Here is a 27,207-nt window from a genome sequence, read left to right as displayed (position 1 = left end):
AAGCAGTTCTGAGAAGGTTCATTAAGCTGATTCCTGGAATGAAGCGTTGTCTTACGAGGAATGGTTGAGCAGGTTGGACCTATACTCATTGAACTTTAGAAGAATGAGAGTTGATCTTATTGAAACATAAGATTCTGAGGTGGTTTGACCGGGTAGATCCTGACAGGATATTTCTCTTTGTGGGGGAATCTAGAACTAGGGGGCACAGTTTAAAAATAAGGAGTTCTTCCATTAAAGATGGAGATGAAGACAAATTTCTTCCTTCAGAGGATTGTTAATCTTTGGAATTCTCTTCCACAGAGAGCAGTGGAGGCTGGGTCATTGAATATATTTGAGGCTGAGTTAGACAGACCTGTGATTGATAAGGGATTAAAGGGTTATGACGGCAGGCAGGAAAGTGGAGTTATAGCCACAATCATGATCTTATTGAATGGTGGAGCAGGCTCGAAGGGCTGAATGGCCTTTTCACTGTAAAGAAGGATTTTGGGTATATGGCTGTCATCTACCTGATGAACACAGACAGTGTTGGCTTAATAATGAGTGTATGCTGATGGAATTGGTAACTGAGTTGGTAACTTTGTCCTGCCAAGAAATGCCGAGGATACATCTGAGGTAGTGAAGGTGGAAACTGTTCAACTTTTTCACCTGCCTAGCATGTGTTGTCTGGCTCTCACCACCATAGAGGAGTGCGCTGAGAGTGTAGGCTTGGTATGCTTGCAGTTTGGTGTTCTCAGTCAGATAGCCTGCTGATATGTACCATCTAGGCTTATGCACAATGCATGGCCATTGAGTATGGTCCCAAGAGTTACTGATGCCTGTGAAACCAGAGTACAGAAATAAATCAATGCCTTCACGAGAGAAGTGGAAAGAGAAAACTAACAGGACAAAAGCAGCAGATTTTAAAAAAAATGTTGATTTGTTATATCCTTTTGAGTGGATTTTCAAGATATTTTTATTTACACAGTGATTCCTAGTGACATCAATAGAGATAGTGGCTTAAAGGTATTACTCAGATTGGCTGCTTGGGAACTGAAACAACATTAGCAGATACAATCGTAAAGCTGGGATGATAGTGATTTGTCTTCCAAACACTATTGAGTTAAGTAATTCTCTCAAACTGCTGCCCACAATAGTGTCATCAGAATTCTCTAGTTAAATAAAAGTATATTAGAAATTGACCAAAATGGACTGAGCAAAACTAAAAGGTATTGAGCCAGAAAATGCTGAAACACTCAGCAGTTCTGGCAGTAACTGTGGAGAAAGCAGCAGAGTTAATGTTTCAGGGCTGCGACCTTTCATCAGAACTGGGGAAAGTCAGAAATGTAATCGATTTTGAGAAAGTGGAAAGGGGGAAGGTGGCAAGAAGGACAAAAAGGAAGCTTTATGAGATGGTGGAGGACAGGAGAGATTAAATGACAAAAGGTTTCATGGTGCAAGGCCAAAGGGAGTGGCAATGGGACAAGTAAAGAAAGAAAAGATATGTCGAGAGGCAGCGTGAGTAACTGCTGGCTGAAATCAAAGCAAAAGAAATAAAAGAAAAGCAAAAGATGAAACCAAACCAGCTTAGAAACATGAAACAAAATGGGGACAGGGGTTTCTAAATAAAATTATTGAAGTCAGTGTTGAGCTCACAACAAGGACGTATAAACAAATGTGTTAAGTGACCATTCCATCTATTAAAGTGTTTGTGGCCAGGATGACAAGAGACACTCTGTTCTACTTTAAATAGTTTCATGGAATCTTACACTTCTACATCTAAAAATGGCACCTTCAACAATGCAGCATTGCATTAGTACTATATTGAAATAACAGCTTAGTTTATGTGCTTAAATTCTGAAGTGGGGCTTGAATCCATACCTAAGACCACATTATTTATTTGTGTGATAGGCAGAACGTCCTTTTGGCTTGATGGCAGCATCCTGTTAGTGGTGAACACCACTCGTGTTGCTTCTAGATGAACTATGTATGTGAATTTCCGTGCCAGTGTGATGCTAGGTAGGCTGTACGTTCCAAAAACTGGAGGATCATATCAAACATGTCCCAGCCAATGCCCGCAACGGGCAAGGTACAAACCCCATCCAACCAGCCTGTGCTTGCAAAATTCATAACACAGTGTCCAACATTCGATGTGACTTCGCGATTGGACAACATTTGCTAAATAATCCTCATTGTGCTAAAAATTACACTGACAACCAATTTAAGATTGTCAGTCGGGCTCGTAGTGGGGCACATTTGTGTGTTCTGGAAGCTACATTTACCAATACACAGGGCCATGTTCTTTGCAGACTAAAAGAATATGTACACATATTGTGCTTGTGTCAGCTAAACAAAATAAGTGACAGCCATCTATTGACTTATTCCTTAGGGCAATGCCTTAAGGGGTCAAGCTGCCTGGTTTAAATTTCAAACAATGCTTGGAAGGTAACTGTCAGTCACCATCAATTGGTGCATTCCCCATGGCAATGTCTCTACCAATCAGAGTCCACTTGCCAACCAATCAGCACTCTCTTCTCATACAGTATAAATTGTTGTTTTCCCTTGTATCCGTATTTTTGTGAAGTGTCCTGATAAGTACAAGATGAAAATCTTCCTTTGTCCAACAATTAATGTATTTTATAGATTTTTACACACATGTTTTTCAACTTATTAGCCCACACATTTTAAATTATTTGCAACAGTTGCTCCTTACTGGTGCAGTAAAGTATATGTTAGAGAAATGTATCTTCACCTGGGCTGGAATAAAAGCAAAATACTGCGGATGCCGAAATCCAAAATAAGAACAGAAAATGCAGGTCTGGCAGCATCTGTGGAGAGAGAAACAGAGTTAACGATTCGAGTCCGAATGACTCTCCTTCAGTATGTTTTGTTGCTTTGTGTTATTCTGTCTAGCTTGATGTGAATAAACCTTTAATAAAAGGTGAGCTTTATTCAGTTTAGCACATCAATCTACTTTTATCACTTTAGGGATTTTTAGCAATGACAATTTTTAAAATTTACTGCCAATGTGGCTTTGCGAAGTGGCACTTGTACGTTAAGAATAATTTGGTAGAAATTCTAAGACACAATAAAGGAGGTTGCGTATAGATAATTGGAAAACTAACTAGAAAGACATTTACTTTCTGAATAACATTACCTGACAAAATTATGCATTAATAGCTTATTTTAAAAGTCAAGTGTGGGGATTGTTACATTCTTCTTTTCTTCCATATAAATATACCAATCATACACAAGGATTGGTGCAACAATAATGTGGGTTCTTTATTTGAAGATAAGACTATATACAGATAATGTTCACTGGGAAACTGTGAGGCACATGTCTAACCTTAATACTTAATATGATAAAAACAAAAAACTACTGCGGATGCTGGAAATCCAAAACAAAAACAGAATTACCTGGAAAAACTCAGCAGGTCTGCCAGACCTGCTGAGTTTTTCCAGGTAATTCTGTTTTTGTTTTGTACTTAATATGATCTTGGTTCTGGGTATTTGCTGACTACTTCTGCTGGATTCCAGATGCCATCAATTGAGTGTTGTGCTCAAACGTTCTGCCTGATGTTCAGGTTGGGTAATTCGTTACCAACACATCAGTCATGGGTATCTTTCATCTTCCCCTGTTTTCGATTAGTGCATCATGTACTCCTGGGAGTATCAATGAGTGATGACTAGGAAGGTTTCTCCACACTTGTCTGCCAAATAGTAATTCCATGTTGGTTCCGCTGTATTAAATTTGCAAGTTTGGAATGGATATATGTACTCAGGTCAAACGGTGTCATGTAGCCTGTTGGCCGATAATCTACATTGTAGGGTTTGATGGTCTTCCCCCAGTGTAAGTGCACGGTTACCGATAATGCTCCTTGTGGTCTGTGGTCTTTTCATTGTTTTGACGATACCGTGAATGCTGACTGAGGACAGATCCTTACATGCCGGTAGGTCTGTGATCACTAGACCTGTGGTGTCTACAGTATAACATTTCTGGGGTGACCATGGTGAGTTATTGTAGCGATACTTGAGTGTAATGGATCCCAGGGATGGGATCTCCAAGTCATTGTACGTGGTGAGTTTGGCAGTGGTTAGCTGAATCATCATTTGCTACTTCTGTGGGTACAAACATATCAGTGTTTGAAGTGGAAAGATATTTGCAGCTTCATTGGTATCCAGCTTTGCATATAGATTATGTTCCCCCTTCATTTATGGGCATACAATCTGGATGGTGGCAAAGTCTTCTGTTAGTACCATTGTATTACATTCTTTGATGTTCACCATGCTGAATGTCATCTCACTTTGTGTGTCAATGTGCTGGTCGTACTTATCATCTGACTATGTAGTCAGGCTGCTCCCAGTGCGGCCTCCCCTACATTGGGGAAACCAAACGCAGACTGGATGACTGCTTTGCGTAACACCTTCACTCAGCCTGTAAGCATGACCCAGACCTCCCTGTCGCTTGCCATTTCAACACACCACCCTGCTCTCATGCCCACGTGTCTGTCCTTGGCCTGCTGCAATGTTCCAGTGAAGCCCTATGCAAACAGCAGGAACAGCACCTCATCTTCCGATTGAGCACTTTACAGCCTTCTGAATTTAACATTGAGTTCAACAACTTCATACCATGAACTTTCTCCTCCATCTTTACCCCCTTTTTAAATCCTTTTCTCAAATTTATTTTTATTTTACGTACTTATGTATTTATTTATTTTTATTCATTAATTTTTTAAAATCCTTTTCCCCAACCTCCCCCGCCCACAGGGTTATCTGTCACTTGTTTCTATGTTGTTCTTTCACAGAGTGCTGACCCTTTTTCTGCCATTTTCACATTCTACTTTCTTACCTTTATGTCACTATCAGCACCTTTTTTAGTCTTCACTGCTACCATTAACACTACTTTGTTTTGTGTCCATGACATCATTGTCCATCTCTCCTTAGTCTCCACCTATCACTAGCCTTCTATCCAGCTTCACCTGCTCCACCGCCTCAAACAGTATAAACTTCCATCACATTTCTACTTCTCTTAACTCTGAAGAAGAGTCATACAGACTCAAAACATTAACTCTGTTCCTCTCTCCACAGATACTGACAGATCTGCTGAGTTATTCCAGCATTTTCTGCTTTTGTACCTGACTGTGTAGCTTGGCCAGACAATTCATGGATCTTGTCTTTAGCTGCTAGGAGTTGTTGCTGGATATATTTTTTGCAGTATAGTCTGCAGCATTTAGCTTCAGCAGTAATGAATTCTGCTGTCTGTGAAGCTTTACTTAAAGTGAGACCACCTGCAGTTCGCTGTTTAATTTCTGTTCCTGCTTAAACTTTGCAGCAGTTAGACTTATACTAATTAAGCTCTCTCCAGATTTGAATAATCTTACTGGTACCTGATGCCTGCTGCTTGGAGTGAGGTGCAATCCCAGAATGAAGATATGGTGTGTGTAGAATCCCTACAAACCTGCAGAATCCTTTCAGACAGTGAGGCTTGATGATTATTTCAGTTTCACACCAGCTCTTTTCCACTGCTGGATGTGAAGGAATGAAGCTTGTATTCTGCTCAGTCATCGTCAAAAACTGTGCTCCCAGCCTTCCACCATGTTACATTCTTCTGCTCTTCAATGTAAATATACCAATCATACATAAAGACCGGTGAAACAGTAATGTGGGTTCTTTATTTGAAGATAAGACAATATACAGGTAATATTCACTGGGAGACTGTGAAGCATATGCCTGACCTCAATCACTGTTGCTTACCAACTGCCTTGAAGTTATGGAACTGCTACATCACATTTTGTCAAAGTGGTATTGATCGACAGTAGTTTAAGATACAATCCCTTAAAGGTGTATGCACATCATATCACGACAGGGATGATGAATCACATTATCTGCATACCTAGGCTCTTCATGGGATTAGCACATGTATACTTAAAACAATTTTCTTCTGAACGTGAGACATTTCATCTTAACGTTAAGGAACTGATACGATGTGCGAAAGTCAATGATCCATATATTTGGTCTGGGAGATGTTGATTTGCTTGATATGTTTATAGCAGTAAAGCGGACCATATAAACATAGGAGATTGAGAGGACCTGAACACATCTTGTTGTCTTCAAATTGTTGTTCCAAAGTCACCTTTAAGTATCTTTGATACACAATGACTTAATGAGAGAGTGCATAGAACGTTGAGATCAAAATTAGTATTAGTATAAAGGTTGTGAGTGAAAACATGCTGGATTGGGGAGTGTAATGTGTCTAAGTTCTCACACTGAATCACAAGCTCAATAAAGACATATGGGGCAGAATTTTGCCGTTGGCGAGCGGGGGCGGGGCCCGCTCGCCGACGCATAAAATGATGCAGGATGACGTCGAGTGGAGCCCCCGATGTCATCCCGCCCCATTTAAATTTTCAGGAAGGCGGGGGCGCAACAAAATCAGCTGTGCGCTCGCCGACCTGTCAGTGGCCAATTGAGGCTATCGACAGAACAAAAACAGAAACAGAAATACCTGGAAAAACTCAGCAGGTCTGGCAGCATCGGCGGAGAAGAGCAAAGTTGATGTTTCGAGTCCTCATGACCCTTCAACAGAACTAAGTAAAAATAGGAAAGGGGTGAAATATAAGCTGGTTTGGGGGATGGGGGGGGTAGAGCTGGATAGAGGGCCAGTGATAGGTGGAGATAACCAAAAGATGTCACAGACAAAAGAACAAAGAGATGTTGAACGTCATGATATTGTCTAAAGAAATGTGCTAATTAAGAGTAGAGGGCAGGACAAACAAGGTACAGATAGCTCTAGTGGGGGTGGGGTGAAGGAATACTAAAAAGGCTAAAAGGTAGAGATAAACAATGGGTGGAAGTACATTTAAAAATAATGGAAATAGGTGGGAAAAGAAAAATCTATATAAATTATTGGAAAAAACAAAAAGGAGGTGGAAGAAACAGAAAGGAGGTGGGGATGGAGGAGTGAGTTCAAGATCTAAAATTGTTGAACTCAATATTCAGCCCGGAAGGCTGTAAAGTGCCTAGTCGGAAGATGAGATGCTGTTCCTCCAGTTTGCGTTGAGCTTGACTGGAACAATGCAGCAAGCCAAGGACAGAAATGTGGGCAAGAGAGCAGGGTGGAGTGTTAAAATGGCAAGCGACAGGGAGGTCTGGGTAATGCTTGCGGACAGACCGAAGGTATTCTGCAAAGCGGTCACCCAGTCTGCGTTTGGTCTCTCCAATGTAGAGGAAACCACATTGGGAGCAACGAATGCAGTAGACTAAGTTGAGGGAAGTGCAAGTGAAATGCTGCTTCACTTGAAAGGAGTGTTTGGGCCCTTGGACGGTGAGGAGAGAGGAAGTAAAGGGGCAGTTGTTGCATCTTCTGCGGTCGCATGGGAAGGTGCCGTGGGGGGGGTTGAGGAGTAGGGGGTGATGGAGGAGTGGACCAGGGTGTTACGGAGGGAACGATCCTTATGGAATGCCGCCGGGGGGGGTGAAGGGAAGATGTGTTTGGTGGTGGCATCATGCTAGAGTTGGCGGAAATGGCAGAGGATGATCCTTTGAATGCGGAGGCTGGTGGGGTGATAAGTGAGGACAAGGGGGACCCTATCATGTTTCTGGGAGGGAGGAGAAGGCTATTGACAGGATCATTAAAACAATGAAAGGACCTGCTCAACCAACCTTAAGGCTGGTGGGCAGGCCAGGAGCCCCGGCGGCTAATAGAAAAAACAAGAAACCTCATCCACCGGCGGGATGAGGTTTCATGCAGGCTTTTAAACAGTTTAATAAAGTTTTACTGTAATTTATGAACTTGTCCCATCTCGTGTGACATTGTCACATGAGGGGGACATGTTAAGGATTTTTTTTTCTGTTTTTAATCTTTTTAAAAGTGTCAGTGATCTCCCTGAGGCAGCACTTAGCCTCAGGGGAATATGCGCTCTTTCATGCGCATGCGTGAAAGAGCGCACTCTCGCTTTTGGGGAATTCCAGCCCCCACCCCCCACTGCCCGCACAGGAAGCGCATAGCGCTTCACGCTGGGCGGGCCTTAATTGGCCCGCCCACTTAAAATGGCAGCGGGGCCTGCTTCTCCAGTGGGGGTCGGCTCCCCGCCCACCAGAGATTGTGTCGGGCCCGCCCGCCCGGCAGAAAATTCTTCCCATGGAAATACAGGAATTTTGTTGTGTGATGTCTCATTGAAAACCTGACTCTGTGGTTGTTACTATTGATGTAACTGTCCTCCAGTATTTAAAGTAACAAAATGACTTAAAACAAGAAAGCAGCATCAACAACAAGTGCTTCAATGGGTTGTAGGTTCCCTCTTTGGGAGATGATTCAGTTAAAAATATTATCTTAAAATGAGAAAGTAGTTATAGTGTAAAACCAAGGAAGAATGAACAGCTTCCATGTACTATCTTCGTCTGCCTCATCAATGACCTTCCTTCCATCATAAGGTCAGAAGTGGGGACCTTTGCTGATGGTTGCGCAATGGTCAGCACCATTCATGACCCCTCAGATATTGAAACAGTCCATGTCCGAATGCAGCAAGACCTAGACAATGTCCAGGCTTGGACTGACAAGTGGCAAGTAACATTCACCCCACACAAGTGTCAGGCAATGACCATCTCCAACAAGAGAGATTCCAACCATCGCCCCTTGACATTCAATGGCATTACCATCACTGAATCCCCCACTATCAACTACCATTGACCAGAAACTGAACTGGACTAGCCATAAAAATACTGTGGCTACAAGAGCAGGTCAGAGGCTAGGAATAGTGTGACGAGTAACTCACCTCCTGATTCCCCAAAGCCTGTCCGCCATCTACAAGGCACAAGTCAGGAGTGTGATGGAATACTCCCCACTTGCCTGGATGAGTGCAGCTCCAAGAACACTCAAGAAGCTTGACACCAACCAGGACAAAGCAGCCCGCTTGATTGGCACCACATCCACAAATATTCACTCCCTCCACCACCGACGCACAATAGCAGCAATCTGTACCATCTACAAGGTGCACTGCAGGAATTCACCAAGGCTCCTTCAACAGCACCTTCCAAACATACGACCATTAGAATCTAGAAGGACAAGGGCAGCAGATAGATGGGAACACTACCATCTAGAAGTTCCCCTCCAAGTGACTCACCATCCTGACTTGGAAATATATTGCCGTTCCTTCACTGTCGCTGGGTCAAAATCCTGGAACTCCCTTCCTAACAGCACTGTTGGTGTACCCACACCACACGGACTGCAGCAGTTCAAGAAGGCAGGTCACCATCACCTTCTCAAGGGCAACTAGGGATGGACAATAAATGCTGGCCCAGCCAGCGAAGCCCACATCCCATGAATGAATTTTTAAAAAGCTTACAACAGATTCTCCAACTTAAAGGAGGGAAAATTAATTTGAAAATAAAGAAATACCTGAATATTTTTTCTCAAAATAAATTACACTTTGAAGAAAGAATACTGAATAAAACTTCTGTTTCACCCTTTGCTAAAACCTTTGGCTACAATGTTTTGACATCTATACTGCCTGTAATAGTTAGGTATAGTTGGCTACAAGTGTCTGATATCTGCCTAGGTTTGACACTAATGCATACTAACTCAGTACGAAATTGGTGCCAGTCTCTAGTGTATTTCCTGCTTTGGTATCAATGGGCATGATACCTTGCAAATTGGGTATTATTGCCTATATGCCAATTTGACATCAATGTACCTACCCTTATTTGGTCCTGGTGTGTTTGTTGGTTAGCTTGAGTCGATACATGTATATGCGATATATCGATCACTATGATTTGACACCAGCAATGTGTATCTGTATCAGTGTGGTGGTAGCATACGTGATACTCATGTTGGTTTGGTGGTAATATATGGCATATCAGTCTGTTTTGATCCCAGTGCCAATTTTACTTTTCTATTTTTGTACCAGCATCAGATGCTATTAAATAAAAAAAACATGCAAATGAATGGCATGTCAATATGTATCCGAGAAAAGTAAGTAGGGTTATGTTTGGTGTGATAAAACCCATGTTACCATACCAAGTTTGCCATTAGCACTTGTGCTTATTTTACTTAGTTGTGTACCAGTATTTGAAGTGCCTTCATTGGTAGCAATGTATATGGTATCCTTAATGGATCGGGATAATAGTATGTGTGATATTAGTCGTGTTTTAGTACCAGCACATGTGGTGGCTCTATTTATTTGCACCAGCATATACCCATCATAATTTGGTGCCGATCTAAATGGCTAATTGTTTTATTCCATTTAATAACAATATGTATTGTATCATAATCCACGTTGGATCCAAAATTGGCTGAGAGGAAGGAAGTAGAAGGTGATGGTAGAGGGATGTTTCTGTGACTGGAAGTCTGTTTCCAGTGGGGTTCCGCAGGGCTCAGTGCTGGGGCCCTCGCTGTTTGTGGTGTACATGATGGGCCGAATGGCCTCCTGTGTTGTAAAGTCTATGGGCAGAATTTTGCCTTTGATGGGCAAGGGGGGGCCACACCGGCTCGGTGGCGGGCGGGCAGCCAATCGCCACCGCCGAAATGGGCCCCGCCGCCATTTTAAGTGGGCGGGCCAATTAAGGCCTGCCCAGCGGACCACCTGACAGGAAGCGCTATGAGCCGGAGGGGGGGAGGGATTCCCCAACTGTCAGAGTCACATCCCCCTGAGACTAAGTGCTGCCTCAGGGAGATCGCTGAAAGTTTTATAAACTTAAAAAATAGAAAAATAAAAAAATTATTAACTTGTCCCCCTCATGTGACAATGTCACATGAGATGGGACATGTTAATAAATATCACATAAAGTTTATTAAAGTTTCATGTTTTTTCAGAAGCCCGCTGGGGCTCCTAGCCTGCCCGCCAGCCTTAAGGTTGGACTGGCAGGGCCTTTAATTGGGTTAATTATCCTGTCAATGGCCTCAATTGGCCATTGACAGGTCAGCGGGCGGACAGCTGATTTCGCTGTCCTCCCGCCTTCCTGAATATTTAAATGGAGCGGGATGATGTCGGGGGATCCCCCCTGACATCATCCCGCGTCATTTTCACATCGGCGAGCGGGCCCCGCCCCCAGCTCACCGACAGAAAAATTCTGGCCTATGAGTCTATAATTACTTTGATACAGTATCAATGAAATTCAAATAGATAAATGTTTCAAATTGTGCACCAAAAAATAGCATTGGGCAATCTCATGCATTTTGACATGACATAGTATCTACATGATGGTATTATAAATCTTTAAAGATATATTTTTAAAGACTACATTTTACAATAAATAAAACTAGCACTTAAGATGGCTCCTCAGATTTACCAGACAGTTTTTGTGGATTAAACCATTTTTTCTCACAAGAGGACAAAGATACCTTTCCTGATATTGACTCACTGTAGCTTCTGCTGGGGGATAAACAAAACTTCATTGACACCTTCATTGTTAAAATCCAAATTTGTCTTGTTAAATCTAAAGGCTTTGACCACCCAAATAAAACACAGGTAGGAAAAGATGTTAGATTGTTAATCAAATTACCACAATCCCTTATTTGAGTCCATGACTTGACACTTATGTGGGGTCACATGATACAGTGGCCATCTTGGCTCCCTGCTAAAAATATAGCAGAAAGTTCAAACTGTTTTCAGACATCTTCAAAGATGCAGGCAGAATTCTATCGGAGCGAGAGAGGGTCTAACACGCAAAGCCATCGACCGCAGCAGCCAGCTAAGCAGAAACGTAACTACCTACAATATCTTGAAAGGGAAACTGAGCCTCTATCTTTCTTCTATCTCTCCCATCTTCAAGCCTCCCCATGAAAACAATCTCCGGGCAGATCAACTCTAGGAACCATTACAAGAAGAACTGAGGAATCTCTGCATTTTTGAGATCTTTACTTCAGCTAAAGTAACAACTTGACTACAAAACATCAGGCCTGCGTCAAAATAGAAACTGAGTTAAATTCAATTTTTCTAATTACTGCTTTACTTTCAACAGTATCTAGTTTTTGTCCGTGGTAGTGTGGGTGAGTGACATGAATGAAATGTCACATTTTCATTAATCTCTGGAGCAAATGTGTGATAAATAAACTCAATTTCTTCATTTTAAAAAATACCAAAGCTCGCTGCTGCGTTATTTAAATTGACTCAATCACTCCGAGGGTAAGAAAAAAACAAACATCCACATACAAACATATTGGATCACAGGCACTAAAAGATAACACCTTAAAATTGTCCGCGACAATTTGTACATTAGTTATTTGGCAGTGTGCAGCAAGGCCAGTGCATCTAGCATTTACTCTAATTTTAGTTATCGCATGTGTCTCTGCCATGCTACAAGTGGTACATCTCTCTATGGTTAATGACAGCACAACCAGTTCTTGTTAGGGTTAAGTCCATGTCGTAACTCTACTGGTTTGGTATCAGTATAAACTCTAATTGTCATGCATTGTTAAGGAGTTATGGAATAAGCATTCTGGATTGGTGTAGACCTCTACACTAGTTTTAGTTCAGTTATTGCATGGAAAGCTTTCACTGCAGTAATTGCATTTCACAGATTGTTGGAAGGGTGAGTTCAGTTAAGGTGACAAAGGGATGTTAGTTTTAGGAATTGCTATAATGACACTGGGGCTTGTTACTGTTGCATCTGTCCAAATGAATCCCAGTGAAGTGGGTAAAACTAGCAAACATCCTCCCACACAGCAGAAGATGGAGGAGGCTTGGGAATTCAGAGAGACAGCAGTTTCCAAATGTCTTGAGGAAATAAGAACACGTGCCACGTAGATGTCACTGCAAATAGAATTGTTTTTTTTATTTATGGATTGTAAAGCTTTGTTTAGTGCAAAATTTTTAACAATACAATTTGTGGCATATGAAAAAGGTATTTACACCAAGGTATGTAAAATGTAGGAATAAATACACCTCAAAAGTAATATGCAATATGAATTATTTGCATTTGGTATAAATCTCATAAAGCATTGCTGGATTATTGAGGTCACAGACATATGTGGATTATAACCAGATGGGTAGCACATCCATTTCTTTTTTTCCTACTTTTTCTTATTAATTTAGTTTTCCACCTTGTATCTTTATTTTGCTCCATCCAGAATTTCACTCTCACTAGAGAGGAGGTTAAGACTGGCCAACCTTGAAACCATTAGTTGCTGCTTATACAGCCTGTCTGGTGTGTGAGCAATTAAATAAAACAGACTCTTTTATTTGTATTCCTTCAGACAACTTAGAATAGCAAAGTGATCACTGACAAGTCTAAGTGCAAGTGCTAATTGAGAGTTGAACTCAGATTCTCATCAACTTTGCAATTTTCTGCTGTTATTGTACAGTCTCAGCATACATTTTTCTCAAAGGAGGCACGTTTCTAATGAAAGTATCAATTCAATTTGATGAACTTCCAGGAAATCAATTTTAAATTTATTAAAGCAAGAATTTAATGTAGACAGATAATCAGATGGGCACCATTAAAGCAATTTATGTGGATTGTTAAATAGCCTCTTGATGAAGCATTTAAATAAATGCACTTATTAGGAACATTCCAGTGAGACCAAAATATCAGTGTCAATGTTCCATTGTCCAGATAATTAATTACAAATGCTCCTATTAGCAACAGGGTTAGTCAAAGATTCCTTCTGGTCAGTAGTTTAATGGGAGACTGTTGGCCAAAGGACTAATATTCTATTGGTCAAAAGATTAATTAGCTACTTCACTAAATGGAAACTATAATCAAAGGTTTAAAGAGACAATCCTATTGTCCAGAGAGTTAATGCTGCAGCTTTACTGGTCATGTACTTGTTGAAAGACATAAACAATAATGCACATTACTGAGGAGTGTCCCCTTTACAGACTAAGTGGCGGATTAATAACCTAAAACAGAGCAAATGATGAGGCAATCACTTGGCTTTAAGGATTTGCATTCGCTAAATAAATAAATTGGTCAGAGAAATAATTAAAAAGATCAAAGACAGAGATTCATTAATTTGACAGTTAATTTCAAGATTTGTTTAACAGTCAGTTGATGAAGCATCATACTGGACAGCAGATAAATGACCAAGCAAAATAAAACCAACATCAAAACAAGACACAAGCAATCTCAATGTTTAAAAAAAGATTGCTGCACTACCTGTGGTTCATGTAATTAGGAGGTCCTAAAAATATTGTTAACCCAAATTTAAATGACAGGCAACTTAAGCCAAATTGCAACTGTGAACTATTTAAAGAAGAATAATTTTTGAAGAATAATTTATGGGCCAGAATAAAATAACTATCCATCTGTGTAACAAGCTATAGGGCACTGTTGCAAAAGGAATTGAAGACCATCTCCTGTTGTGTACATAATCACTTCAATTTTGGGCATAAATGCCTTTTTTGCTAACATTGTACAAACAAGTTTGGCTGTCTTGGTCTAAAAATACTTCTATGAGAAGAAACTCTCCTCTAATCTTTAAAGCCTTTGTGACTGCAGCAGCCCTCAAAAAGGATGTCATACTGTAGTAATGAAGGTAATCCATGTACAGTTTCCCCTTAAAATTAACATAAATAAATGACACATGAAATTGAATCAAAGTGTCTTAAGGTTGGGAATATAGTTACCGTCAAACTTAATCCATACAATGACAATGTTTTTTTTATTAATTCATGGAATGTGGGCATCACTGACTGGGCCAGCATTTATTGCCCATTCTTATTGCCCTTGGGAAGGTAGTGATGAGTTGCCTTCTTGAACTTCTGCCTTCCATGTGGTGTAGGTACATCCACAGTGCTGCTAGGGAGGGAGTTCCAGGGTTTTCACCCAACAACTGTGAAGGAACAGCGATATATTTCCAAGTCAGGTTGGTGAATGGTTTGGAGAGGAACTTCCAGGTAGTGGTGTTCTCATGTGTCTGCTGCCCTTGTCCTTCTAGATGGTAGTGGTTGTGGGCTTGGGAAGTGCTGCCTAAGAAGCTTTAGTGAGTTGCTACAGTGCATCTTGTAGATGGTACACACTTCTGTCCCTGTGCATCGGTGGTGGAGGGAGTGAATGTTTGTGGATGGGGTGCCAATTAAGTAGGCTGCTGTGTCCTGGATAGTGTCAAGCTTCTTGAGTGTGTTGGAGCTACACTCACCCAGACAAGTGGAGAGTATCCCATCACACTCCTGACTAGGGCCTTATAGATGTTGGACCTGCTTTGCGGAGGCAGGAAGTGAGTTACTCATCGCAGGATTCCTAGTCTCTGACTTGCTCTTATTTATGTGGTATTTATGTGGTTAGCCCAGATCAGTTTCTGGTCAATGGTAACCCCCAGGATGTTGACAGTGGGGGATTCAGCAATGGTAATGTAATTGAATGTCATTAAATGTTAGATTCTCTCGTTGGAGATGGCCATTGCCTGGCACTTGTGCGGCATGAATCTTACTTGCCACTTGTCGGCCCAAACCTGGATATTGTCCAGGACTTGCTGCATTTGGACATGGACTGCTTCAGTATCTGAGGAGTCATGAATGGTTCTGAACATTGTGCAATCATCAGCAAATGACCCCCACTTCTGACCTTATAATGGAAGGGAGGCCATTGATGAACCAACTGAAGATAGGGCTGAAGCAGGTGAAGATTACAAAAACTTCAAAAGACCAATTTTTGATGAAATGTTTTACATGAATATTTTTCTCAAGATTTTATAAAGCATTTTTTCTCTACCATTGCCATCTTTTATTTTAGCAGCCTGACTGCCTTCACTGAAGCACAATTGACAATAAGGCCACATTGTCCTCATAATATCAAACTGTTAAGTAAACTCCTACTGTATTTCATAAAACCACAAACTGCAAACAGTGTATCCATCTAAACTCCATTGGTGTTTTGCTCTATCCCCAAGTCAAATGGTTCTTTAAATGCCAATTATGGCAATGAGGAGGGTCATCTACCAGGGCAGGTTTCTGAATCTCAAAATCAATTGGTGATTTGAATTGCAAATTTGGCCTATAATCAGATCTCTTAATGGATTGGATAGTCTTCTTGAGTTTGTAAGATATTTTTAACGTGACATATTTGTGAAAAGAGTTAGATTCTGCCCCAAATGAAACAAAAAACACTGCAGTTCAGATTGAATGAGTTTCAGAAAAATAGCACAAGTCCTTGGACTCTCTAAGTTAGATTCCCTTCCTTGAGGTAAAACAATAACAATATCACAAATTAAACATGGCCAAAGAATAACAAAACTGTGTTTTCAAAATGTTATTTTACTCTTCAAGAAATTGGAGTATGCAATATCATTTTTTGATGGGAGAGAACGTGCTTTAGTGCCCAGAATTAGCCATGAGACCCAACCTGGAGGCCTAAAGCCAGCCCGAAATTGGATCTTGGCTCTCATTAGCATTAATTTGGGTGCGCTGTTGGCACTTGTTGTGCCCCAGTAGACAGCTCGGCCTGTTTAAAGATGGATTATGGCCCACTTGCTTTGTTGCTCAGTGAGTGGGGTGGGGGGGAGGAGGCGGTACAGAGGAAGCCTGACTCATGCCTACTGGAAATTCTGCCAAGGGCCTAAAGCAGGCACTGTTCCCCTCATTTATGTGTCTAAGTGGCCGAACAGCTTTTCTAGGTGGCTGGCAGGGAAGCCTGATAAATGGGCCGGCTCAATTTCAGGTCAGATGTTTGTCAGATGTGTTTGGAGCGTCGGATGTTGGTCCTCAAAATTAGACCCAATTACCCCGTCTTACGCCTACAAAACAGGTTTTGTTTCTGCCTCACGGGTGCTAGAATTGTTACCATAGGTTATGACGCTGCAATTTGTTTATGATTATTTCCTCTGCTTGATATTTGCAGCAAAATTGTAAACCTGTTGCATTTTGAAAGTTTTCATAACTTTGTTAAAAAGTACTGACCATTGGGAATCTTCATGGACACATTTATAATGTTTCTACATATACTGATCATAATAGTTACCCTCAAGATAACAGATTCCAAGTAAGAATCACTCCATTAGTTGCTGTCATTTTAATATTATCTTTGCTTTCATGAGCAGAGATACCAAATCCTGTGTTAGACAAACTTTGTTTCACGCCAACAGAGAGATATTTTCCTTTTAATGGAATTAGTTATTTAGCATTATTCAAGTTCATTTAACCCGGGGTTTTAATAACATATTAATGTGACAGATGTTCTTTTTTATGTTTTTATTTAAATCATCTTATCCAGAAAAAACAATTAAGAAAGACAAACTTACTGTTTGATTGTCTGGAAACCAACAGCACATGTAAAAACTCCTGTTAATTGTAAAACTAATTTTCCATAACATTTCATAGGCTTATCAGCAACATAGATGAAATACCCAGCAGTGCAATCATTTTTGTGGCTAAAAAAGCTGTTTTAAGTGTTATACAAAGCAGTTTAAGACTATTTGAAAGGGAAGAATTTACTGGCTAGATTATAGTCGTATGGTGCACAACTGAAATGTCTGGATAAACAGCTTTAGTGGAAGGACAATGCTACCATTCTCACCTTCAACAATAACAAGGTATGCTTGCCATGAATAAGGATAATACATGGAAAATAACCTCTCATCTCTATGGAAATCCTGTATTTTATATACCTCTTGTCCTAAAATAGAACAGGAAATAATCTGTCTGAATATCCATCTCTGCAGTTGGCTCATGTACCAACAGGTCATAGAAATGGTCACTAATATGCTCAAAAAAAACAAACATTTTAAGAAGGTCTTCGTTGGCATTTTGTTGATTATATTGTGTCCATCACCTTGGGTAAAGGCAACTACGATAAAAAAACAGAAAGAGAAATATACCAGATGGGAAGAGAGATAGGAGGAGAGGACTTGAAATAAAAGATAAACAGCAAGAGTAAAAGCAGTGACGAAGCAAATGAAACAACAAAAGGATAAAAATGAAAGCTAGATCACAAGTAATGTAAGGTAGAGAATTATAGCAATCATGTCATAACCCATGAATCAAAATGTATTCTTTGCATGAGTAGGAGAACATCAAAAAAAGTGTGAAAACAGTAGTAGAATATATGTAGTATCTTACTAGCTTTGTATTAAAACCATCAGATTTTTCGGGGTGGAAGGGAGAAAGAATAACGAGAATACATTTTATTATTTCGCCAATTTCTAATAAAGGTCCTTTCCAAGGTGAAAATAGCATGATTCAAGCTGGAGGTTTTTTAAAATTTAGGTACGAATATTTTTCTTTCCTTTATTCAACCCTGATATTTCAGTGAAGGGGTTGAACAGTTGAGCTATTTCTGATGATTATGAAGACACTCATTTGTGCAAACTTTTATGATGTAGGTGAGTAATTTTCTAAGTAACATTGTTGTGTATTTATTTGTTACTCATTGTTAAGCCTAGACTTTTGGCCAACATATGTTAATGGGTTAACATGCTAACCGCTGATAAACAATTGGAATTTCTATTTAGACATCATTGATTAACCTCTTTAGCTTGTCTAGAGCAGCAGTGTATTAAAATGTCCAGTTATTTCTACTTCTGTAACACCATCCCCCTCCATTCCTGGCACAGTCCATCCATTGCTGAAGCCTTCATTCACACCTTTGTCACCTTCAGACTTGAATAATCCTATGCTCCCCTAGCTGGTCTCCTCTCATCCACAATCTGCAGTTTATTGCAAACTCTGCTGCTCGTATCCTAGCATGCACTCACGCACCAAATGCTACTCACCCAGTGCCCGTGTACTCACAGAACTACTTTGGTTTTTGGCCTTCTGATGCCTCAAAATTAAAATTCTCATCCTCAGTGGCCTCATCACTTCCTTTCTCTGTATTCTCCTCTAGATCTATACATAGCACCTTAGAACTCTGGATTGCCCTGCCTCTGGCTTCATTTGCATTACTCCCCTTCTTTTGCCCTCTCATTGGTGGCCATGCCTTCAGCTGCCTAGGCTTTGGAATTGCCTCCATAAATCTCTCCGCATCTCCACTTCCTACTTCTCCTTTAGAATCATCCTTAAAACCTACCTCTGTGTCCAAAGCTTTGGTCATCCTAATAACTTTTTCTATGACTTGGCATATTTCTATGACTGATTACACTTCTCTGAAGCTTCTTGGGTAGTTTTCTGCATTAAAGATGCAATATCAATGCTACATCAATGGCATTATGACAAAGGGGCTAAATATAATTTTTAATTCTCCTAAGTCTAAAGGTTTATACTGGGATTGCTAATGGTGCAAGTTCATCCCAAGAATCTAAATTATTTTCAGTCACTGTTCCCATATTACAATAAAAATAAGATGAACTCTACAGGGCTTCGACACACCTTTTCAATGAAGACACCTCTTGTGCTTCCTGGCGATCAGGATCATTGTGATATTTATATTTAGCACAAATGTAGTTTGATGGAACTTTTATTCCATATTGCTCATTTTCATTAGATCAATTAAGAATTATGTGGACAATTTTAACCCCCTCCTTTGGGTGATTAAAATGTTAAAAATCTGAAACAGGAATCCAATCCAGCTCGAACCCACCAATTTCTAATGGAGGTAGAGCGATGGGTGCGTGGCCAATCCGCTCCCACGAGGTAGTCAGTTGTTGAAACCTTTTAAGGAGGTTGTGTATCTTCAATTTAACAATGTTTTTATTTTTAACCAGAAGTCGGCCAGGTTTCCTGACCTTGGAAAACCCGACAGGTAAATGGAGACGAGAAGGGCCATTATTTCATTGCTTATGAGCTAGAAGAAGCAAGAATATTGCCCTCATCCCAATAACCTGTAAACCTCCTCTCCCCTCCAATGGCTCTTCGTGGTCAGTGACCCCTCCAACCGCTAATCCCCCCCACCCCCACCCTGCCCTGATCACAAACGCCCTATGATCACTGACCCCACCGCAACCCGCCATGATCATCAACTCTCCCTCAATTTCCCATATCTCCTTCTGTGCCATCTTTGATGCCCTCCTACAATCTTTCCCCCACTCCCCCCATTTCTGCCCCCGAACTCCCTCTCCCTCTCTCTCTGATTCCCTTGGGTCTCCACCCCTACCTCTGCCATGACCTTTCCCGGAACCCCCTCCTATCTCTCCCTGACACCAGCATCTCACTGATGACAACCAATCTCGCTTTGACACCCTACAATCATCCCCAAACCACTCTGTACCCACTCTCTCTCTCGCAATCTCTACCCCAAGCAGCACAAAACCTCCCTGGTGCTTGACTGCAGCCTCTGCAGCCTGCCTGACAGGGAGCCAAACCTGACAATCAGGCGGAAACCTGGTAAAGAAATAGTAGTTTAAATACCACAGAATTTGGAGAATGAAACTCCTCCCCTCGCTTGTAAATCCCACTCCATGTTAATATGAGGGTCTATCTGTTGGCTGTAATCAATAATCATGTCGTGGGGTGAGTTGTTTTTGGATTTGCCACAAAAGCAGGGTGTTTGTGGCGCATCTCAAAGATGGTATAGGAATGATTGGCTTCACCAGAGAAATATGTTTTGACAGCATTTAAAAACCATTTCCTCTGAGTTAGAGATTCCTACAGATGTCACAGAGGCAACAGCAATCATTTATTATCTCCTTTGAAGTTAAATTTAGCAATGTTCTGTTGCACTTTGAAAATTGGGCCCTTCATGAAACACCAGAAGCTGCTGGAGTCAAACACAGGTTCTACCTCCTATTGAACTACATATACAGCGTTTAATTTGATGACTCTCATTTACAATTGCATGGACCTACCTATGGAGAATCCTGACAAGACATTTCCTTTTGTTAACTCTCAGACTATAGTAATATACCTACACCAAAGTAAAATGGTTATAAAATGCTGCGAGCTTAGTAAAAGAAGATTAGCCTTGAGAAGAAATTACTGCAGGAGCTATTATCGTATGAACACTTACAATAAATAGATCAACAGTTCAGTTAAAGTAGTGGACAAAGTAATACAATTCAATCATGTCCGGTGTTCAGACATTAATATCGCACACCGTGGTTTCAGCAACAATAATGCGAATAAAAGAAGGTTCTTGGCTTCACATGTTTTTCTATCAACCAGCATTAGAAATATCTCAGAAAGAATGGTTCGGGAATTTCTGCATTCTGAATGCTGCAAAGGACACACACAATTTGGAGGGCCGAAACCTTCATTAAACTGCACATCCATTTCATGTACTCTTTATTTAAGACTCACATCTACATTTCTTTTAAATACACAAAGAAATAAATCAGATGAGAAAATCTCAGTGTCAGCTAATGTTATCCTTGTGGTTTTCTGTTGAAAGATGTTGGTTTGTATAGGTGAATGAATTAACAAACTGGAATTAGAGATTTTACATAGACCAGAAGTATTAATCTAACTATAACCAGAACATTTCTTTATTCTTTGACCAGTACAGTTGTATTTTTAGAGAATTGGCAATAAATCTATACAATATACTCAGTAAAAGGCCTCTGCTTTATTCTTGGCTTCTATCACAGAATTACTGATGCCACACTGTGTGAGGAGCGCACAGCACTTTGTACCATTGCTATTCTATGTGTTGTTTCAGTAAATTATCTACTTTCTCAAAGGTCTCTGTGGGAAAAACATGCTCCCGGACCGTATTAAAGGTGTTGCATGTTCTTCATATAGGAGGTCTCACCATATAGTGCTACTAAGTATTAGTAACACCTTTCACACCCTGATCTGGATTTGTAATGGTAGGAAAATAGCTTGGTGCTTAGATACAAAGCGCTCTCTTGTCATGAGCTTTCACTATATTTGAAATCGAAGTGATGTTTGCTCATTGGGAACTCTTTCATCCATTTCACAAGTTCGTTCATGTGTCACAATCTCCATCAAGCATGGAGTGAAGAAAAAGTTGCTTTAATGCATTTAGTGAACTTTGTGAAAATTGATATTTCTCAATAGCAAAACAGCACACGATAAACGTAAGGGAAATGGGCTGATTGCAAAGACGTACAAGTTACAACCCAGTGGATTCTCAGTTTTTATGTGGATAGTACCTCAAAAACTAAACGGTGTGACAATATGAAGAGTAAAATGATCAGCACATGTGGTGAATGCTGGACGGGGTGTTATGCTGTGTGGGCAATGCTGGTCTACATTCTGTTGTTGTTGGCTACCATCTTACCTAACCAAGGATTTGCTACAGTGGTTGCACTCTAAATGAAGTAAAACAAAGTGACACAAGCTCACATGTAAGGGAAATAAATAAGTGATGTTCTCAGCAAACACTTCCATCACAAACACATCAATTCAGTTTCTTTTTTTGTTGAAAAAAATACCCACACAGATTACTTAATTGGTCATTTCAATTTTTGGAGCATACGAGGCAATGATTGGCTCGTGCCCTGATTAAATGTCGTGATTGCAGACCAGGCACAGTGCCCTCCAGACAAGGAGGAATTCTTTCTGCGATTTCCAAACCTGAAAGGTCGCCTCTTCTTGCCCGGGAAGCTTCACAGTATATTGTACTTTACAAGAGTTATCTCACAAGTTTTTATCTTGCAATAAGGTATTAATTATGCATTCAACAAAATCTGTTATGTGTATAATAACAACACAGTTTTCCTATAACGTTGTTTGGCAGGCTTGTGGCACATTCAGTTCAGCTGGGAAGAGCTCGAGTCCTGTTTGAGCGGCTCGTCCAGGTTAACAGAGAGTGTTACCACATTATCATCATGACTTTGCTCTTCCTCTCCTTTCTTGAAGCTAGTCAGGTCCATTAACTTATCCTTCATGACCTGTCAAAACACAAGCGGGGCCATTTATTCCGGAATTTCAAACTATAGCCGCTGATAAGCAGCCAATAGAGAGAACCTCCATTTTGATCTTGATTGCAATTTAACCAACTCTGGTTCAGTATATTTAGCTTTATCGTTACTCATTTACTTCTCTCTGTGTTTTCGTTTAAAAAAATTATCATCAAATAGGACTAAGTGGGCTCAATAGTGAGAGGGAGTTTAACAAACATGAGGAGAAACGCAGCAGTTCTTAGCACAAGGGTATGTGAATGGTGTTGTACCAACTGAAAGTCTGTTTATTCAACCCTCACAATGCTGGATTCAGGAACCCACCTGGTAAGTACCTACGGTAACACGGTTGGAACTCACTGTTCAAAAGAAATATTCAGAAATCAAAATTAACCACACTTAATTGTATGATTTGCAAACAGGGCCCTTCCTGAGGTTACTAAAAAACAATGTCATGCGTTTGAACCCGATATTTAATTTGAAATTAGCACCAGGACATTTTTAAAGTTGTTTCTGTAGGTTTCCTGCCAGACAGAGGGAAAATCTGTGACACGAGGGCCAGGATTTACAATTCTTTATTTTTTGTTCTTTCATGGGATGTGGATGTCCAGCATTTGTTGCCCATCCCTAATTGCCCATGAACTGAGTGGCTTGCTAGGCTATTTCAGGGGGCAGTTAAGAGTCAACCACATTGCTGTGGGGCTGGTGTCACCTGTAGTCCAGACCAGGTAAGAATGGCAGATTTCCTTCCCTAAAGGGACATTAGTGAACCAGATGGGTTTTTATAACAAATGATTATAGTTTCATGGTCACCATTACTGAGACTAGCTTTGCTTCCAATTCCAGATTGTATTAATTGAATTTAAATTCCACCAGGAGTTTAAAGGGCCAGGCCAATTAATGGCAGGGAGCAGGCTCACTGTTTAATTAAGGACGGTGAGTGGGCTCCGGAGGCTGGAGGGTCAATGGGATGCTCTCCAGCACTGACACACTAGCTGATGGGGAGTTGCAGATTCAAATGGAGAGAGAGGGTGCCTCAATCTGGAGGTGCCTCTGAAGAAGAGGTCAGTCGTTTTGTAATTTAAAATGTCCACAGCTGCCTGGCCATGACTGTGGAGGGACAACCCTCGAGGGGACAACCAGTGGCTGGAGCAGTTGTTCAGAAGCTATTATGGGTTGGAGGGGTGGGTGGGGGCCTTGCTGATCCATTAACACCCCCCCACCCAATCCTCAACCTGCACTTCCTGCTCTGAGCGCACCACATTAGCCTGGACTATGGGCTGCCTGAATTGCTGACTGAAAATTTCAGTTGGCGTGAGAATGTGGCCTTCATCATTAATAGTCCTGAATTGAAAATGATTTGGTGCCAGGGCAATGGCGGGTAAATGGCACAGAGGCAGCAGTCCAAATTTTTGCACCTGCCTGCCTCCATTCTGGGCCTGGATCCATTTAAAGATCTGGCTCGGGGCTTCAACCAGGGAGCAGAGAGGATGGAGGAATGGAGGGAGCTAGGGAAATATCTTGGTTGGGGAGGAATGGGAAAAGAGAGATCACAGGAGGTGGGGGAGATCTTGTGGGAGATCATGATTAGGGGGAGTTCATGGGGGAGGGGAAGTTGACCTTTGGTGGGGTCTATGAGGCAGCTTTCTTGTTGAGCCTTGAGAAAACACTCCTGCTCCTTCTGGCCCACAAGCAGTGCTGTAAATGTTCTTACCTTATCAATCCTCATCACGTCCTATCAACTGTTGGCATTCTCAAGGCCTGGGAGATTCAGCCAAAATTAGGTGTTTCCACCTCTCTGAGTGGTTGGTCCTGATGCCCATTACCTACATAGGAGGATCATTGAAAAGACTTCCAAAACTCAGTCCCACTGCTGCGAATGGAAGTAGGCTAAGGGAATTCTGTGGTTTAGATCATAAGAAATAGGAGCAGCAGTAGGCCACTTGGCCCATTGAGCCTGCTCCAGCATTCAATAATATCATGGCTGATCTGACTGTGGCCTGAATTCCACCTTCCTACCTGTCCCCCATAACTCTTGACTCCCTTGTCGATCAAATACCTGTCTAACTCAGCCTTAAATATATTCAATGACGCAGCCTCCACCACTCTCTGTGGAAGAGAATTCCAAAGACAAATGATCCTCTAAGAGAAGAAATTCCTCCTCACCTCCATCTTAAATAGGAGACCCCTTATTTTTAAACTGTGTCCCCCACCTAGGTTTAGACTGTTAGGAAACTTACAGTGGTGGTTCAGGATGACCTAATACATGAGAGAGACAGCTTTTTGCAGCACATAAAATCAGAGAGAAAGAGAGAAGAAATAGTTGGAAAATCACCATAACTAAAAATAGACAGGTGGTGACTGGTGAGAATAGCCCAAAGTGAGTAAAAGGACCTGAAATGTAGATTTAGGGAAATTAGCGTTAATGCGCCTCCATCAAGAAACCAAACCTGACTCAGATTCAGGAAATTGTGCCATGGATCTGGGTAACTGCACAACCCATAAGTGGGTACAGAGGATATACAGCCAGGAAAGTGGTTGCAGAAGATGGGCCTCATCAAGATTGAACGGGTGAATTGGAAGCATGCAATTAACAATTCTGGAAGATTGAGAGCGATGCAGTTTTCAACCTAAATGACAAGTGTAAGACAGTTGAAGGATTGTTTGCAGATAATCCCGGACTTTTCATTGCTTGTAGGTTTGACTGAAACTGTATGCTTGAAATGCAGAAGTGGCGACTGATAAATATTACCTTCGTTTGTATTTCTGACTTGCCCCACGTACTTCAGTAGAGAGTGATAAGGATAGCCAGTCATCAGGTTGCAGAAAACAGCCTTACAAAGGGATCATAGAAGAGAGGGAAGAGATTTGTTCTAGTTCTTTTACGCAAATTGAAATTACATACTGTGATTATAATTAAAATAAAATGGAGTTGCTGATGTTTTTAGCCCTTATTTGAGCACTGAAGGCAAGCAGCTTCCTAAAGAGCTACAGAATTTGGGGATAAACAAAAGGTTAATTCTGGAACTAATGTACTTAGACTAATTCTCAGAATTTCGGGTACTAATGCCGGGATTTTCCGATTCCGCCCATAGCGGGAATCGTTGCGGGCAGGACGGATTTGACGGACCAGCCAAAGGTCCATTGACTTCAGGCGGGACAGGAAAATCCCGACTTATATTTTTATGCCATCGAGTCATTCCAGAAGGACGCCATTCAGCCCATTAAATCCTTGTATGGGATGAACCCTTCTAATTTCTACCAACGTATATCAACTCAACCTGCCTCTTACTGTCATTTAGAATATTTTATACATTTACATTTTAAAATGTGACTGAAAAACCTACTTCAAAGTTGATAATTCAACTAAAATTGCCTGAGTTGTAATGATATTTCAAAAGTAGTTAAGCTAAACCATGAACTTTAAAATTTGCTTAAAACATTTCAGTAGCCCTGAGAATGACAGCGGTCCTGACCTCCCCTAGAGAAAGATAGCCTGAATCTACTTCCATTGTTGAGTTGGCCCAGCACCTGAAAACTGTTTCAGAGCCTGTCGCCTTGCTACGTGCCAATTATCTGTTTTTCCAACTGGCATCGACCTTACAATCATGTGTCAGTTTGTCAATGTTTTACAAGAAGAGGATCTGCTTTGTTCACTGCCATTGAAGGTTCATTTGGAAGGTAGTTTTGAAGTCAAGTCAGATAGGGGATTGAACCAACCTGATGTAACTTTTTTCCATTCTGTGTTGCACACAAAGTTGAGATAGGAAAACATGAAACGAGCTGCTGGCTTCTTAAAGTCCCAATTAGAGAAGTATTTATCCCCACTATTGTGGCTACACTTCAAAGGTATTTCATTGGTTGTAAAGCATTTTGGGAAGCCCTTAAGTCATGAAAGTGCTACATAAATGCAAGTGTTTCTTCTGTTTTCGTTAAAAGATACAACAGAAACAAATAAATGCTTAGAACTACAGTAAGGTCCAAGATGTCAATAATGCGCCAAATCGGCAGACTACATTTTCTAGGTGCCTGTGACTGGGGATGAAACACCCAAGTGTGCTGAACCTGGCAAAGCTGAAGTACACCTACATTTGGAGGTGCAGATTATTAAAATGGGGCCAAATTTTTGCTCCTGAGTCGAGTGTAGAGTCACAAAAATTCCCCACTCTGTAAACCCGACTCAGGCGAAAGTGCCCCGAATCTTCAGATTTTCATTCCAAGGAGGTGGTGTTAGCAGAAGTCAGGCCTGCCACCCCCAGAAAGAGTTTGGAGGCAGCCACAAGGGCTGCCGAGTGCTGAGAGGGGCTGGTTAAAAGGCCCGCCTATGTGCTCTGGGAATTCATCCCAGTTATTATAACAATAAAACAAAAAACAGCCCTTTAGCCCTCACCCCTCACATCCCTTCAACCCCCTGCACATCCCCCATGCCCTATCCATGCCACCTCATGCCCCCCATCCATCCCCCATGGCCCTTCATACTTTCCATGCCAACCCATGCCCCCACTCAACCCCATGGCCCTTTTCAGCCCTATGCCAGATTAGTGTTAACTCATGCCAACCAA

General features: G+C 41.2%; 1 protein-coding gene across 3 annotated transcripts in view; it reads right to left on the bottom strand.

The window, feature by feature from the left end:
* Positions 1–21,048: 21,048 nt before the first annotated feature.
* Positions 21,049–27,207, bottom strand: part of LOC144667956 (acid-sensing ion channel 2-like) — a 519,367-nt gene continuing 513,208 nt past the window's right edge. For 2 of the 3 annotated variants that reach the window (XM_078529603.1, XM_078529601.1), the window contains exon 10: positions 21,049–22,636. In XM_078529603.1, the coding sequence (XP_078385729.1) occupies positions 22,496–22,636 (141 nt within the window). In that variant the 3' untranslated portion in view covers positions 21,049–22,495. Of the gene's footprint in view, positions 22,637–25,397; positions 25,480–27,207 lie in introns of all 3 variants that reach the window. The other variant, XM_078529602.1, reaches the window with a different exon arrangement.

This window comes from Cetorhinus maximus, chromosome 25 (genome assembly GCF_964194155.1).
Source record: "Cetorhinus maximus chromosome 25, sCetMax3.hap1.1, whole genome shotgun sequence".
Lineage (NCBI taxonomy): Eukaryota > Metazoa > Chordata > Chondrichthyes > Lamniformes > Cetorhinidae > Cetorhinus > Cetorhinus maximus.
Note: the sequence above shows the minus strand (reverse complement) of the source record. Positions and strands in the feature narration are given on the sequence as shown.